The sequence below is a fragment of the Vigna unguiculata genome, chromosome 1 (assembly GCF_004118075.2).
Source record: "Vigna unguiculata cultivar IT97K-499-35 chromosome 1, ASM411807v1, whole genome shotgun sequence".
Lineage (NCBI taxonomy): Eukaryota > Viridiplantae > Streptophyta > Magnoliopsida > Fabales > Fabaceae > Vigna > Vigna unguiculata.
This window is the reverse complement of record NC_040279.1, coordinates 35,680,952-35,698,130: the sequence shown is the minus strand read 5'-3', so window position 1 is coordinate 35,698,130 and position 17,179 is coordinate 35,680,952. Positions and strand designations below refer to the sequence as shown.

Sequence of the window (17,179 nt, the reverse complement as noted above, 5' to 3'; positions counted from 1 at the left end):
TTTGATCATTACTATAATAAAAATAAAAAATAAAAAATATTAATTAAAATAATAATAAAATAATATTGGAATAAATAATAATAAAAATGTATAAATAATAATAATAATAATAATAAAGGTAAATCATAAAATAATAATACAATTATAATTTAATAATAATTACAATTAAATTACATAGTAAAAATAATTTAACCATTTTATAAATATATTTTTCTATAAGTTATTTTTAAAAAAATTATCGTATCTATTAAATTATTTATTCACTTTTTTATTCTCTTTCCCTTGATCGACCCTTGATCGAAAGAATCTCATTCTGCATAATTTTTTTTCTTCTATTAAAATGTTTTTCACTTTTTAAAATTTTCTCCTTGAACAAACAAAACTAATAAATACAAGTATAAGAATAAAAGAAAATACATCCCAATTTTTTTTAAACATATGCCAATGAGAGTAAAAGTAACACCCTCTTTATACACATTTTTAATATATTGGAGAATGTTTTTAAAACTGAACAAAATCCGGCAACTAACATCCAATTTTAAAAAAAAATCATAGACCAAAAAATACTACGAAAAGAAACACTTAAACTGAAAGAGTTTTGGAACTCAGTTTAAGAACTATTTGGTCTGAGAAAAAAAAGTCATTTTTTCATATTCATTTTATTTCATGTTCCCAAAAGATATAACAAAAAGAAAAAAGAAAAGAAAACAATAAATGTTGCCATTGTTTATGAACACTCTTTTGAAGATTGGAAACAAAACAAACAAAAGTTAAACCAAATAATTATCAACAATGTAATTTTCTTAACATAATTATATACTCAACCCTGTCATGATAAGGTTGTTAATTTTTAAAAGAATAAATATTTGTAATACTTTTCATTGATTGACAGCATTAAGATTAAAATTTAGAAACATGTATTGTATTGTACTTTTGCAATTTCCATTGTTTAAATAACATAGCTGACAAAGGCAAAATAAAAGATTCAGACCGTTAAGATGCAAGGTTAGAAAAGACTTTTGAGGGACTCATGAAAAAAAAAAAAATTTAAGTAGAAAAATTCCTAAAAATTGCACCTGTATCCAAACAAGGCCCTAATGCAAATATTTGAGTATTCAGTCACTAATCTGGCTAACTAAAATCCAGCCCAACAATACAAAACTGACAAAACAAATGGGCCTGAGTCCATAAAAACATAAGCCCAGGCTCAGTATTTTGAAACCCTAGGAAGGAGAATATAAAAGCTTTGGTTCGTGAAGAAGCAGCAGAACAGAGGGAGCAGCAAAGATGCAGATTTTCGTGAAAACCCTAACGGGGAAGACCATAACCCTCGAGGTTGAGAGCAGCGACACCATCGACAATGTCAAGGCCAAGATTCAAGACAAGGAAGGTAACACACCATTCCAAACTCCTTTTGAAACTCCATTCGTCACAATTTCAATTTTCCATAACATAAACAATCCTCGTTGAATGAATACTCAGGTATTCCTCCGGATCAACAGCGTTTGATTTTCGCTGGGAAGCAGCTCGAAGATGGAAGGACCTTGGCCGATTACAACATTCAGAAGGAATCGACCCTTCACCTTGTCCTCAGGCTTCGCGGTGGCATCATTGAGCCCTCGCTCATGGCTTTGGCTCGCAAATACAACCAAGACAAGATGATTTGCCGCAAGTATGCACTAAATTATTTTTTACTTGTCTTTTAATGGGACAATAACTTAGCCCCTTTTTTCTTACAATGGAGGAGGGGTTATAATTTTCCCTATATTAATATCCATCTCTACTTTGTTAACTGTGGTTTATTATTCACAGTTGATTTTCATGGTTGGTACATTCTTCATTGGTTCCTATTTGTTGTTAATTTGTAAAGTTTATTTTTGATCGTCTACTTATTTTCATTTGATATGAATAATTTACCGTTACTCAAATGTCCTGATTTTTGTTTGTTAGATGCTATGCTCGTCTTCACCCAAGGGCTGTGAACTGCCGCAAGAAGAAGTGTGGCCACAGTAATCAGGTCAGTTTATTGTGCCAATTATACCCCTTGTCTTGTTTATTCCATTGATTTGATCAGTTTTTGAACCTTGGCCTTTTTATTATTCCCATATGTTGAATGCTTATCTGTTTTGAATATTGTTTCGTGCTTGCAGTTGAGGCCGAAGAAGAAGATCAAGTAAATCTTGGTTGATGTTGTTGGTCTCTTGTTCTTTATGGATTTGGGACTGGGACTGGTTTGTTGATTATATACTTGTCGTTAATTGTTTCTGGTTTTTATTGATGTTAAATGTTTTGGTGGATATTTTTGTAGCGGTCAGTTATATTGCTATGATGATGACATTAAATTATGTTTCTTTTCCGTATTTCGTTGCAATCTTTAGTCGTTTTTACAATTGCATATTGGTATCTTCTCGTTACAATTAGAATGTCATTGCCTTTAACTCAAAATGAAAAGGAAGATTATAATATTAAAATTTTGTAAGTATTTTATAATCTAACACTTCAAACATCTATGTTGATATCGCAGCATCCTATACGTTTTATAATCTTTTTGAAAGCTGGAACACTTATTGTGTCAGTTTTGTTTTCATTATATTTAAATAACCTTCACTAAACTGTTTTATAGATATCTAGTTCAATGTAAGGAACAGCGTCGGGCAATGATGTAGCAATATGGGTAGTCTCTTTTCCAATTTCCTTCGTCATACATCAATAGATTATACGTTCTACATCCTTTAATTTTCTTTTATCAATGTTGCTATTCAGCATGGTGGTCTTAAAATTATTTTGAATTATAATATTTCTCTATCTTAATAAACCTTCATCGAATTATTATTTTTGGAATGACAATTCAACATATCTCAGTGGATGAAATTATTAGACTTGAAGGAGTACTTTCCTTTTTTTACAACTGCTTTTTCAATCTATCAAATTTATGTATCCTAGTTTACATGATACACGTTTAAATGAAGTTTGTTTGTAGATTGGTGTTTTTGATAAATACTACTTTGTTTGAATGTATTTTGGTACTGAAATATGAAATTCTTTTGGAATTACAATATTTAATGGAGCTGTAGCTATTGGAATTCATATGCCGATTTCTTATTACGGCTGACATTAACAAATGACTTCAATTGTTCGATTAAGATATCAATTAAGTAATGATTACAAATTTAATATTGGTTTGAGTACAAGATATAAATTTATTTATTGTAGTTAATTCAATGCCCTTTTATAATATTTCAAAGTATTTCTGTAATCGTATTTTATATTGTGTTAACGTAAATTTTCTTTGGTGTTTCTAATAATGAAGGACCTTCTTTCTTTTCTAATGCGTTTGGATTCTGCAAAACAATGTTTATGTTTGAACATCTTACAAAAGAATTATAGTCTCATGCCTTACGTGTACATTGATTGGACTTTGAAGATGTCGTGAGGAACTAGAACGGAAAATAGATTGGGCGCTAAAAGCAGAAGGTTTTAAGGAGTATTTTCAAAAAGAAAGTTTGTCAAAAAATTATTTTCCGTATTTTAGGCTTATAAATTGTGGGAGATTTTTAAAGTTTTGATCTATGCTGGACTGTTAAGCCATACGAGAAGTTTATGGTGGTCATAATTCAAAATCATTCTGAAAATAATAAAATGTTGAGGGGACGTGCAAAGCTACATCAGATAAAATTAGTTCCTTTACTTCGGTTCAATTTTATTTTTTATTATTAGAAGTGTGAATTGGATGTGTTTCTTTATTGACAGTAGTATTTAAATTCTTTACGTATTTTAATACATTTATACTTTAATATTAAAAGATAAAAATATATTTAACCCTAAATATAAAGAAATTTGGAACAATTTTCAAATAAAGAAATATTGAAGCTTGGCCTGTTTTTTAAATATTAAAATTAAATTATGATTTAAATACATTTTTAATTTGTTTAAATGTCGCTTCCTTTTCAACGAGTAAGTATGTCAATCTTATTAGACTGCAATTTTTCGCTTTTTAATCCAATTAAGAAGTGTAGCATTTTGATTTACTTTCTATGTCAATTACCATGGTACTTTTTGTATAATGGGACATGAAATAAATAAATATATGCTTAGACGATAGGAATGAAAAAATATTAAAAGGAACTAAATATATGTTTAGGCAATTTTCGTATAAATATCTAAAAATTATAAGATATTTTTATTAGTTAAAATGTTTTTATCACAAATTCAAGATAAGAATTTAAATAAGAAAAATGATATTATAACCCACTTTTTTTATCCACTTTTAATCCACCATTTCAATCACCATTAAATAATCTTTTTTTATTCTTTTTAGTGATGTGATGATCTAATGATAATTGTAGTGATGGTTTAAAAATATATTAAAAAAAGTGAATTAAAGTATCATTATCTTTTAAATAAATTTTATGTTCTTCTGCCGATTAGCTAATTCATAAGCTATTTTTGGCCTGTTCTTTCTTTGGTCTACTATTCTATATAGAAAATTCGGCGTAAAAAAGTTTAAAAGCAATCAAAACAAAAATGAAAATACCCAATGGATTAAAGGCAATTACTTCCTTCACCTCGTCAATTTCTTTTCCACCCATCAAAAACTTTTCGGAAAGTATTTTCCTTAAAAGGAAGGACAATTGTTTTCCGAAAAGAAAAGTTTCCAGAATTGATTTTTGTGTTCCGAAAAGTAATATGGTGCAAAGAAAATTATGGGATGCAGAAGTAATTGCCTGAATTAACAGTGTGTTTGATTTAACATCAATATGACAGTGATCATGACTCTTCAACACAAAATCTTGGTACGTTTGATTTTAAAATCAATTTTTGAAAAATAATTCACTTGAAAATCGGTTTTTCAACGTAACTCTAAGCATGCACTAAAATGTTGCGGCCGAATTCAAACATACGGTTTTCCATATATGTTCTATAACAACATCAAATGTTCTGTCAGACAGAATTGAAAATACTTGTACATTATTTATATATGTTTTTGTCACCCAAACACAATTGTATAAAATAAGTTCACAAAATTGTTTTTTTTTTTCATTATTTTGTTTTAATTCTTATAAAATAATTTTTGTTCCTGTTAAAACATATTCTATAGAGACTTAAAACAAATGATGTAGCTGTTAAAAAGACAGAAAAAAAAATCACAGTAACCAAATCATATTTAAATTTTTTTTATATCAATTATCACACACTCTTCTCTTCTTTATTTTTTTGTATTTTTAATACAATTTTAGGTTATTATGTTTCTAATGTTTTTTATTCATGAATAATAATACCTTATGTCCAATCTGTGCTTTTGAACTCGGGGAAGAATAATTCTTTTGAATGTGAGGATATTAGTTATTAGTAACAGTTATTTTATACTAAGATAATCAAACTACAATGCCATTAATACAAAGAACTAGAGTGGTAGCACAATTTGGACTTCTTAATCTACTAAACTAAAATAACATAAAAGCCTAACACAGTATCTTCTGATCACATTCTTTTAAAATGTGAAGAAGATTCTGTTTATACTTTTTCTTTTTGTCTACAAACTCTGTGATAAGCTATATATACTATTTTCTGCATACTATTTTTTTTTTTATGGGGAAAGTATTTTCTGCATACTAATTGATTTCTAGGTAATCATTTTATTTGAGCAGATTTCATGTTCCATCCTTTTAACTTTTCCACGGTGATTGGTTCAGTGCCATTGTTGAACACAAAAAGATGAGCTTCACTTAACACTGCAAGCTGTGGATAAACTCGAGACAATATTATTGTCTTTCCTCCTGCTCCAAAACTTTCCACTACCGAGTGATCAATCTGTAATTTAGTTAAAAAAATAAAAAACATTAATTAATTATTAGTGTCTTTGGTAAAAATGTAATATAAATAGTATCATCTATACATTAATCTGTTATTTATTTAATCGATGTAACAGAAAAAAACTAAATTAAATACAAATCGCAAAAATAAAAATCATTTTAAATATTTAATAAAAATGAGAATCATTCACAAATACTATAAAAATGAGAACGAAATAGAGGAATGACTATATGTTTGCACGTACCAAACTCCTGAGCGAAATTTTCTTATCCTTTGTCAAATCCAAGTCTACAAAGCCACCAAATGATGGCTTGTACAGATCAGCTTTTAAAGACGATCTGCCCAAAATAAATATCCGATTAGTTTTTAAATGGACAGAAAAATAATGTTGTTATCCCGAAGTGAATTTACACTAACCTTCTTGCATCGGAGCACATGAGAATGACATGCTTCTTTTTATCTTTGAAAATTCTGAAAACACAGGAGTAAACTCCTCCAGCTTTTCAGAAGCAAATGTCAAAAGTCCAAATGGTCCAACACCACCTTCCACATTTGAACCCTTATTGGCACAAGCTTCCTGTGCATCTACCCACTTATCATCGTACTTCTCTGCCTTGTCCAAACTTGAAAATGAAAATTCAAGCTCAACATCTGCCTGAAATAATGGTTCAAGAACGAGTCCAAATATCGTATTGAATAAAAAAGACAAAATTAAACACCGTATAAGAATAAAGATCCATAATTCAATTACTTTAAGGTTTTTGATTAAAATTAGTGTCAAATATTTTTTATGTATTGTAAAACCAATGTGATATATATAGAATCACAATCTCTCGATGACTACAACCTCATGAAAAATACAAAATTTCAAACAGTTAGATTAGAAATATTATATAGGGTTAAATATGTTTTTGGTCCCTTAACTTTCAATAAATTTTGAAATTAATCCATTTTTGAAACTTTGGACCAATTTAGTCATTCATCTTTCAAAATACGTGGATTTAATCATTTTAATCAAATTTTGTTAGGTTTATTTGACATTTCAAACGCGTTTCATAGTAATTTGACTTTACATTAAAATAAAAATGTGTTAAACAGTATAAACAACTCAAATACAATCTTGAAATTCGTACGAAACTTAAATAAACCTAACAGAGTTTGATTAAAAGGGCTAAATCCACATATTTTGAAAGATGAAAGACTAAATTGATCCAAAATTTCGAAATGAACTAATTCTAGATTCACCGAAAGTTAAGAAGCAAAACCATATTTAATCCTATTATATATATATATTCAAAAATTTGAAAATTAAACTATATGAATTTTTTATATTGGACGAATTTCAACTTTTCATGTAAATTTAGAGAATAAAAATATATTTAATTTATTAAAAATTTTACCTGTGCAGCAGAGATTCCTTTTACTTCAACTTTCTCTCCTTTCTGAAGCTTCTGTTTGTTCAGGGTAACTTCTTTTCCTCTGAGATTATTCAATTCTTCAACTGGCCACTGTAACAGTTGCCTCTGATTTGGATCCAGCCACACCGTTCGCGGAATCGCCTGATTATTTCAACACACATGCAAATGATTATTCAAATACATACCAAAAAACCTATGCAATCAAAACAACGTTAATCTCCTGAAAAGTACATCTGAATGCAGTACCTGAATCCCAGCCCATCCTTTACGAACATCATCTTCTTTGGTATCAGACTCGTTGGCCCAACCCCAGATAACTCTTCTGTTCTTGCTAGGGTCAAAAAAGGACTTGGAAGCATAAAAGTTACCATAATCATACCTTAATCCACCCCAACCATCTTCGGATGTTTTGTCAGGAACATACCTATCCTTATCCCTACGATACGTTCCCACAGTGTAGTACTCGTACCTAGTCACATCAAGACTGTTTTTCAGCACGTGTTTCATATGCTCTCCCTCCGCCGACGCGTCCAACCCCAAATTGCTTTTAAGCGAAACGGGGTAAAAATCTGGGCACTCCCACATACCCGTGTCCTTTTTCGAATGGAGCGGGTGTTGGGACCGGACCCATTTCTTAAAGTCTCTGCTTCTGTACATATAAGCCACTCCTCTATCCTTCTTTCTGCTCCCCACCACCATTCTCCAGTGCCCATCTTTGCTCCACCATGCCGTTGTCGGGTCCCTAAACGCACTACCGTTCACGGGTTTGTCCGCCACCAAAAACGGGTTCATATCATCGGGTTTTACCCATTTTCGGAGGCGCGGGTCCTTGAGGTCTGCGGGTATTGCGTAACATTGGACTTGAGTTTGTTTCTCGTCTACGACACCGGTGTACTGGATCACGGGTCCGATACCTGGGACTATTGTCGCTGAGCCCGACCAACACCCGTATTTGTCGAAGGACTTGGATGGGTAGAGCGCGTGTTCTAAAGATTCCCAGTTTATGAGATCCTTGGATACTGAGTGTGCCCACACTATGTTCCCCCACACCGAACCATTCGGATTGTATTGATAGAACAAATGGTAGAATCCGTTGAAATACATGGGTCCTGCGTTGCTAAAAAAGTTACAAATCTAGCATCTTCTTCCTCAAAAACTCAAAAAATCTGATTATGTTTTGCCTTACCATTTGGATCTACATGCCATAGTTAGTTGCGTCCGTTCCAGCCATTGAGGAACCATGAAAACAAAACCAAGTTAACAGTGAGGACAGTGAGAAATTTTTTGTAGCACAAATGGGGTATCAACAGGTTCTGGTGGATGGATGATCAATTTTCAATTTTTATTAAAGGTTTACTTTTAATATATTCATCGGGTAATTTTAATTTGTAAACATATTGATTTTGTTTTTTAAGCTTTTTCATCCATAGGGTATAATTAAAAAAGATGAAAATAGACAAAATTTAAAAAATTTATGACATAGATAGTTGTGCTTTGCATGAGTGATACAATTTCGTGTGATTTGATTATATCGAAATTGTGTCTAATTCTCTGCACAATTTCAATTCAATTCGGATCATACTAAAATTATATTATTCATTATGACATAAGTTTAAACTAAAACAATAGAATAAGAAAACGAGAAAAATTGTAAACTTGTACGACTTCAATTTAAGAATGATCGTAACAAAATCATGTCATGCAAATACAACTTATCGATGTACATAAAATTTTTAAAATTTCATAATTTTTATTTAAAATTACAACATATCGGCGAAAAAAAAAACAATTTTTTTTAGAAGTAGCTTTATACCCAGCTCCTTGATGTCTCTAATAGAATAGTTTCGCATGTACCATTTATAACCATTAAAAAACCATGCAAAAAGGCACACGTTTACATCACGAACCAAATCCCTTTACACCTAACTGTATCATGAACCACTTAATGCATGAGGAACGATTATTTAAGCTTCAAAAGGATGTTCCAAATTTTCGTTTAAACAACCTAAATGGCGATGATCAAGAGTATGGAGATAAAAGGCAAATACACACGTTGTTAGATCCTACCTATGACATACAAACTTTTTTCTTCAGTTGTTTAGATGCTAATAGAAACCACCGTTACCATATAATTTTCGGTATAAACTAAGACACCTTGAATGCAGAAATATAGAAATATATCGATAAAAGATTTTCTTCCATGCATCTTTTTTCTTATTATGAAAGATGCTGTGCATTAATTACCCAGTTGATGATTGTTAATGATTATGTTCAAGTCAAACAGAAAAAAAAAAAAACAGATAATTGCACTGAAATTCCTTACCATTGATCCAGTGTCTAGGAGGTTGAAAATGGTATCCAGTTCTGTGTTGTGTACCGACGGAAATTGCTGAAACGGATTGAAGATGCGGATATATTTTATGAAGAGCTTCAACGCCATTGTTGATGAGTAATAGAAGCCATAAAAGAAAAAGAAAAACAGTGCTACACTTAGGGAAAACCATCGGAAAATAAAACCAGAAAACTCAGATCAAATAAAAGGTTGATGAAGCTTTGGGGAAAGAAAATTATGGAAACAGAAAGTGTGAAGAGAGGTAAATGAATTCCTCTATTTATAGATTGAGATTTGAATGGTGGAAGTTAGAGGCAGATAAAAAATAGGAACAAAACCATATCGACAAAAGCTGCACTTGTTTTTCTAATCTTCGTTATTTAGCCTGTTCTCCCCAAAAATAGGAGACCAGATATACGTACTTTAATTAATTTAACAATGATTAACTGTTTCAACTCATTCTAAACTATTAAATATAGTTTAATCATTATTTTATTAAAACCTTATTTATAAATTATATTACAATTGAAAATTATGATAAAGAACTATTTTAAAGATATAAATCTTAAGTACTTTTATACTAAACTGTGATATAATACTACTTTCAAATTAAAATAAATATGGGGGTTAAGAAGAATAAATATGCAAATCTATCTATTATTAATATATGTTATTGTAAAAGGTAATTGTGTCATTACGTAACTTAGGTAATTAGGTAAATGTTTTCTGAAAACAATATATTTTAGAAAAAAATAATCAATATTATATCGACTAATTTAAATACTAATTTGTAAATTAAAAATTATTGATCTTTTGAAATAATTATTACTATTATAAATAAAAAATTTTAGATAAATTTTAAATTAATTATTAAAATTAGTTATTAAGATTTTGATTATTAAAAGTGTCTGAATTAATCATTAATATAATTAGTGATTAATTTATACACTAATTATTTTGATAATTTTAATAATTAATATTAGTGATCGATTTAAAATTTAGTTGATCACTAATTATAATTTTCTATACACAATAATGATTATGTTAAAAATTAACAATTTTTAGTTTACAAATCGGTATCTAAATCGGTTATTATATTAATTTATTATTTTCTATCTTTATAATTAGATACTATTTAAATATTTTCATGTAAAGTAGTTCATAGTTTTATGAAAATACATTTTAATATATTAATATATATTTGTGTTGTGAAAATACATTTTAATATATTAATATATTTTTGTAAAGATTATATTAAATTTTTAATTATGTTGATGTTTGAAACTTAAACTCTTTTAATATTTTTCTTCTTCTAATTTTGACTTAATTAATCTAATTTAATCCAACTTGTTCAAAGATGTATTTCTCCTTCAAATGCTTTTTTGAATTATATACAAATTATATATAAATTATATATATATATATATATATATATATATATAAATTATTTTTAATATGTATTTCGTACCTCCATAATTTTATATATTTATGTTCGAAAGCCAAAATATTGTCTAAAGATTCCTCAATCCAATTATGGTTTGGATTTAACATAAAAGGTTTAAATACATTTTTGGTTTTTATTTTTGTAATGTTTGTTGCGGATGGTCCTCATTTTGACACAATGTTTAAAATGGTCCTCATTTTTACCGAATGTTTAAAATGGTCCTCATTCTCACAATTCGTATTTTATTTGGTCATTTTCTGTGATACCATTTAAATCAGTAACAGAACCATCTGTACAGTACACGTAACATACACCAATGCAACGTAATACAAACAGTGTCACCTATACAGTGCTTCGTTACTGACTTAAACAGTGTCACAGAAAATGACCAAATAAAATACGAATTGCGAAAATGATGACCATTTTAAACATTCGGTAAAAATGAGGACCATTTTAAACATTATGTCAAAATTAGGACCATTCGCAATAAACACTACGAAAATAGGGACGAAAAAGGTATTTAAGCCAACATAAAAAATCAACTCAATATGTTTTTAATGAAGTAATAGATTAATTTAATTTTATCTAATCTAACCCATGAACATTCTAATGGTTTGTAATGTTCAAATAGTAATTACTTAAACACATGAAAATTTAATAGTACTTAGTATAATTTTTTTATTAATGTAATTGACTTGTCTTGACTTAATTTTTATAAGTTAAAAACTCACTGCTCTTAAAAGTTAATAATAACATTATTTATCATTTACTTTAACATTTTATTGGTTCTTAATTGCCATATACGGAAAGTAGACCCTGCAATTAAGTATTTGAAAACAAAATATTGTTAGACACCACAAATTGTTTTGACTTTAACTTGTACTATTGAGTTAACATGTTAAGAAAAGTGCATATTGATGTGACTCAATCAATTGGAAAATCAATTCAATTGAAGATCAAGTTTTGAGTTTGTTAACTATTTCCTTAATTCATTTCATTTCAATCTATAAATATTTTGATATCACCACAAGCTTAAGCAAACAAATTTATATATTTACACGCACAAACACTTACTCAATTTTTAAACATTCACAAATTTTTTAAATTTTGAAAATAATAAATAAAATGGTAAAATTAAAAAAATAAATGTGTATATAATTATAAAAATAGTTATAAATAAAATAAATTTTAATTATGAAATAAAAAATATTATAATTAATAGTGTATAAATATTTTTTTATTATGAATAACTATTTAAATTTGAAAAAGTAATTATTAAAATAATTATTATTATTATTTTGTAATGAATAATTATTTAAATTTTTAAAATATATTACTAAAATATAAAATTAAAAATAGTTTTTTTATCATAAATAAATATTAAAATTTTCAAAGTAATAATTAAAAAAATTAAAAAATTAAAGACATAAAGAGGTGTATCGCCCTTATAATATATAATTATATATATAATGATTGATTATTACATATTTTATAACCTATACTTACTTATATTTTGGAAAAGAAATATATTATATGTTAATTTAATTTGAATTTATTCAATAGTTTCCAAACGATATTAGAATACGTAAACTTGTTTTAATTCATTAGTTGTCTCGTTAAACTTTCAATATATGTTAGTCACAATAACAAAAACGTGTAGAGTTTATTAATAAGAACATTGCTATAAATTAAGTGGTCGCTACAAAATAGCTATAAATAATAACCTTTTATATAAATTTCTGTATACTTCAATCTTAGTTTACTCAGAGCATTAATAATTAATTTCACAGTTGGCATTAGTTTGTTGACGCCATATAAATTAATATAATTTTTAGATTTAATTATATTTTAGTTTCTTGATTGATTTGCAACTTTTGACGGTAGGTTGTACTCAATAAATTATAAATTTAAGTTTTTTTAATTAAATTCATGCTCTTAACTTTTTTTTGTCATTACTCATTATTTTATTATTTTTAAATTTTATAATTTATAACTTCATAATTTTATAAATTTATAAATTTTTAGTTTTGTAATTGCGTAATTTATATTTTTATAATTTATAGTTTTAATTCAAAATTATATACTTATAAATTTATGATTGTATGATTTGAATAAAAATAAAAAACATGTCATAATTTTATATTTAAATTTTATAATTAAACAATTTTAAATTATAAAATTAAATTATTAAAATTATAAAATTGTACAATTATAACATTATAACATTATAAAATTATAGATTATAAATTATAAATTATAAAATTTTAAAATAATAAAATAACTTAAACATATCACTCCGTTAAATAAACCACCAAAATTTATTAAACTCACATTTATCATAAACTTAAGATATAAATAAGTCTTATTTTTTTATATATTCAATACATAATATAATATCATTTCCCTACATATCCATAATTTAAAATTTTGAAAATTTAAAATATTAGATATCGCAACACGAAAACAATAGAAAATAAACATTTGGTGTTAGATTGTTTGAGGAGACATCAGAAAATTTAATATCAATCAATAATGAATAAATTTATATAAAAAATACAAAAAGTTATTCTGTACTTAAATTTTATAGAAAAGTATGTTGATAACAATTTTTTAAATTCATAATAAATTCATTAGGAATATTTAATATTAATGTTATAAATAAATTTATATTAAACAACATTTTTAACTTATATTCAATATTAATGAGTTATGAATGAACAATATATTAAACTTATATTAAACCATAAATAAATTTATAATATTGTTTCATTAGTTACTTAATTGTATTGTTTTCCTTTTTTTTACTTTAAGTATATCAAGATAATATTGATAGAATGATATCAAGTATACATATCTTTATGTTTTGGTTTCAGAGGATCTGGGATCTATGAGTTTGTTTAAATTTTTAATCTGACACTACCTTTTTTATTATTTTATACGAGATATTATCTCAATTTTGTAAGAATCGAAGCTGAATATATATATATATATATATATATATATATATATAACATATATTTTAAATGTATCTCAGAAAATTAAACATAAAAAAATGTATATAAATTATTTTTGTTTCGTCTTCTAAGTAATGTAAGACTATTAAAATATCAAAATATTTAATTTTAATGATTTGTTGGATCGAATTACCAATAAATAAAAAGTTATAACTGGTAGTTTTTTCTACTTAAGAATGTTATCATAAACACCACAATTTGATTGTGACTTAATCCTTTTAATTTTTCTTATCTGATAATTGATATTATTTACAATAATTTTCTTCACCAACTATTCCAATTTTCTTCAACAACTGTTTCACTAGGAATTAAATTCTTATCTTAAGTTAAAAACTATAGTCAATAATTAAGATACAATTTAGAGAACTAATAACATCTTTTTACTTAAATATTATTCATCTTATACATTAGGGTTTTAAATTAACTCAATTTATTAATACTATGTTACCAACTTTTTATTGCATCACAAACGTTTTATAAATTATAGTTTGATATTATACAATATCGTCTAACTTGAATGTGAGAAAAAAAAAATGGAAAGGATATAAAGAAAAGGTACAAAGTATGATTAAATTAGTATAAGTGAGCACTTAGCATATAGATACTTTATAATGTTGAATCATACATTTCTTTGAATGGTGTTGGCACATAATGATAATAATAAAAAATATTTCACAATATATTAGAGTCCATAAATCACATTTGGAATTGGCATTGAGAAAAAGTTGTAACACATGGCAAGTTCAAAACACATAGGATTAAAGTGAAAATGGTATATGACACTGCACCCACTTTCTTTAGTGTGCTATTTGGACAAAATCGTAGCCAAAATGTTGTTATAGTATTGTTTTGTTTGTATATTTAATTTACAAAATAAAAAACAGCCACCTTGTACCTTATTTCCGTTTAGAACTGGACACATTTACCTTTTTCAAGTTAAATGATATATTTGTTTTCTATTGACGTGGTCCAGTATTCTAAAGTAGACATTTAAGAAATTAATCTTATTGATGATTAATTTTCTTTTTTAAAAAAAAGTCATGTTTATTATATTTTTAGTTTCTATAAAATTAGGATGTTTTTGTTTTTGTTTTTGTTTTAATTGTTTTTAAATTTGATAAAAAAATAAATGATTGAATAAATGAATCTGTAAAAATACTTTACCCACACAGAAATCAAAGTTTATTTATTTTATAGAAACTAAAAACCAATTTAGAGGGAAATGAGAGCATAGAAAATTTGATAAAGATTAAAAACAAAAATAAATATTTTTGTGAAAACTAGAAATATAGTGTATCATGTTTTCAGTATGCCTAATATAAATGTAAAACAAAAATTTAGTAGACAAGCAAAACATTGGCTTAAAATGATATTTTAATAAAATAATTTCTTGTTATCATTTTTAACATGGTCTGGGTCAGTTTACTAAAAAATAGAAACAGGAAATAAGTAGTTTTATGTTTTTTTTTAATTAGAGTTTTTTTCTCATAAAAAGGTGTGAAAAAATATAGAATTAAAAAAAAAAAAGTAAATAACACTGAGATGTGTTTATCAATTTTGTTTAACAAATTATCCTTCAAATTTGTATAGGATCTAATGTTATTCTACTTGGTCAGTCACATTTTAGTAAATACCTTTTCTACGTATAAAACTTTCTTTTAACTTTCATTCTTTAAACTTTTAAATAATTTATTTTCACCACAAACAAGAAAAAAAAAATCAATTTCTACTTGTATACAAATTAATTAAAATAAATAACTCCTTTTCAATTACTTTTTAAATTAACAGACAAACTGCATACACAAGATTCTTGTACCGACTATTTTTCTGTATGAAATAAAAGCAAATAATTTTTTAAACGTTCTAAAAATATTGATTTCACTGCTTTACACCTTCCTGTATGCCATCTCTTCGATCTATATTTTACAAGTGAAAAATTTATTAAATATATTGTTTAAGATGAGTTCTTAAAAATACATTATGTCAAGCAAGGATAATAATTTGGGATGAGTTATGCGAATTACCCTGCAAGCTAACAGAAGAAAGTGATTGATATATTTAGGCTTACTCTGCATAACTCGTATTTTACATTGACTTAAATTCTTAAAATCTAATAATATTAACACAATATGTTATAAAGAGTTTATTTTAAGAACTCGTTCATTTACATTTTTACTCCCATCAATATAAAAATAATTTACTCATTTATCTTCTTTTTATCCAAAGATATATTTTTTATTTGTGTTTTTTCTTGTTTCAAGTTTCAATCCCATTCAAATTTATTTATATTTTCAATTCGTTTGTCCTATAACTTATTATTTTTTATTTTTTTTTATTTTTAAAAATTGAACTGTGAAATTATGAGAATAAGGAATCGGGCAATAAAAAAGTATTTACACTTTTAAATACATTTGTTGAGATATGTACTTGAACAGTGTAATTAAATTTAAATTCAGTTTGTGATTTCCCCCTGAATTCTTGATTTTCCTAATCATTAAGAGATATGTTTTATTGTTTTAACTCGCACGACAAGCAAAATTACATTTTTTTTATCATTTAAAACGTGGCTGTGCAATTGGTGTGTACAATATGAAATGTATAAAAGGTGTGTTCCTTTGTCAACATCATGCTCGTAAAGACTACTTTTGGATACATTAATGACTTGTAACTTGTTTGAACAAATAATTATTTACGCCCACTAAATTAATAGAATGAGAACGTATTTGTTGTTATATATACTCACATGAAACATATTAAGATATTCTTTTATATTTGAAAACATATGTATAATCTATTATTTTTAATTTATGTACGGTTAGTTAAAAATAAAAGCAAATTGACAGAAGAATAAATTTAACTAAAATTTATCTCTTTAACAAATATTTAATTTAATAAATTTCTGTAAAATAAATAAATATGTAAAATTAAATTTTAAATTTCTTTAATAATATATTTTTATTATTAATTTTATATTTGATCATATGTCGCCAAAATATATCTATCCGTTGGATATTTCCTAGTAGAGATCCACAAAAGTAGATTTTTTTGCCATTTAATGGGCGTTTTAAAGTGAAGATATACTTAAATGACAAGTTGAATTATTTATCTTAATATTTTTTCCCAATAGACTAAATCAAGTTGATTCAATGTCCTTTTA

General features: G+C 26.4%; 2 protein-coding genes across 2 annotated transcripts; one reads left to right on the top strand and one right to left on the bottom strand.

Moving 5' to 3' along the window:
* Positions 1-1,211: 1,211 nt before the first annotated feature.
* LOC114186844 (ubiquitin-60S ribosomal protein L40) lies at positions 1,212-2,371 on the top strand. The gene is made up of 4 exons (XM_028074892.1): positions 1,212-1,390; positions 1,483-1,672; positions 1,951-2,017; positions 2,151-2,371. Exons 1-4 carry the CDS (start codon positions 1,288-1,290, stop codon positions 2,175-2,177), a joined length of 387 nt encoding a protein of 128 aa, XP_027930693.1. The 5' UTR covers positions 1,212-1,287; the 3' UTR covers positions 2,178-2,371.
* Positions 2,372-5,343: 2,972 nt separating this feature from the next.
* LOC114162744 (beta-fructofuranosidase, insoluble isoenzyme 1-like) lies at positions 5,344-9,760 on the bottom strand. Its single transcript, XM_028046711.1, is given in 8 exon segments — positions 5,344-5,811; positions 6,059-6,152; positions 6,232-6,292; positions 6,295-6,469; positions 7,215-7,373; positions 7,479-8,341; positions 8,419-8,427; positions 9,556-9,760. Coding segments are annotated over 8 exon segments (1,722 nt in total). The 5' UTR covers positions 9,737-9,760; the 3' UTR covers positions 5,344-5,631.
* Between the last annotated feature and the right edge of the window lie 7,419 nt (positions 9,761-17,179).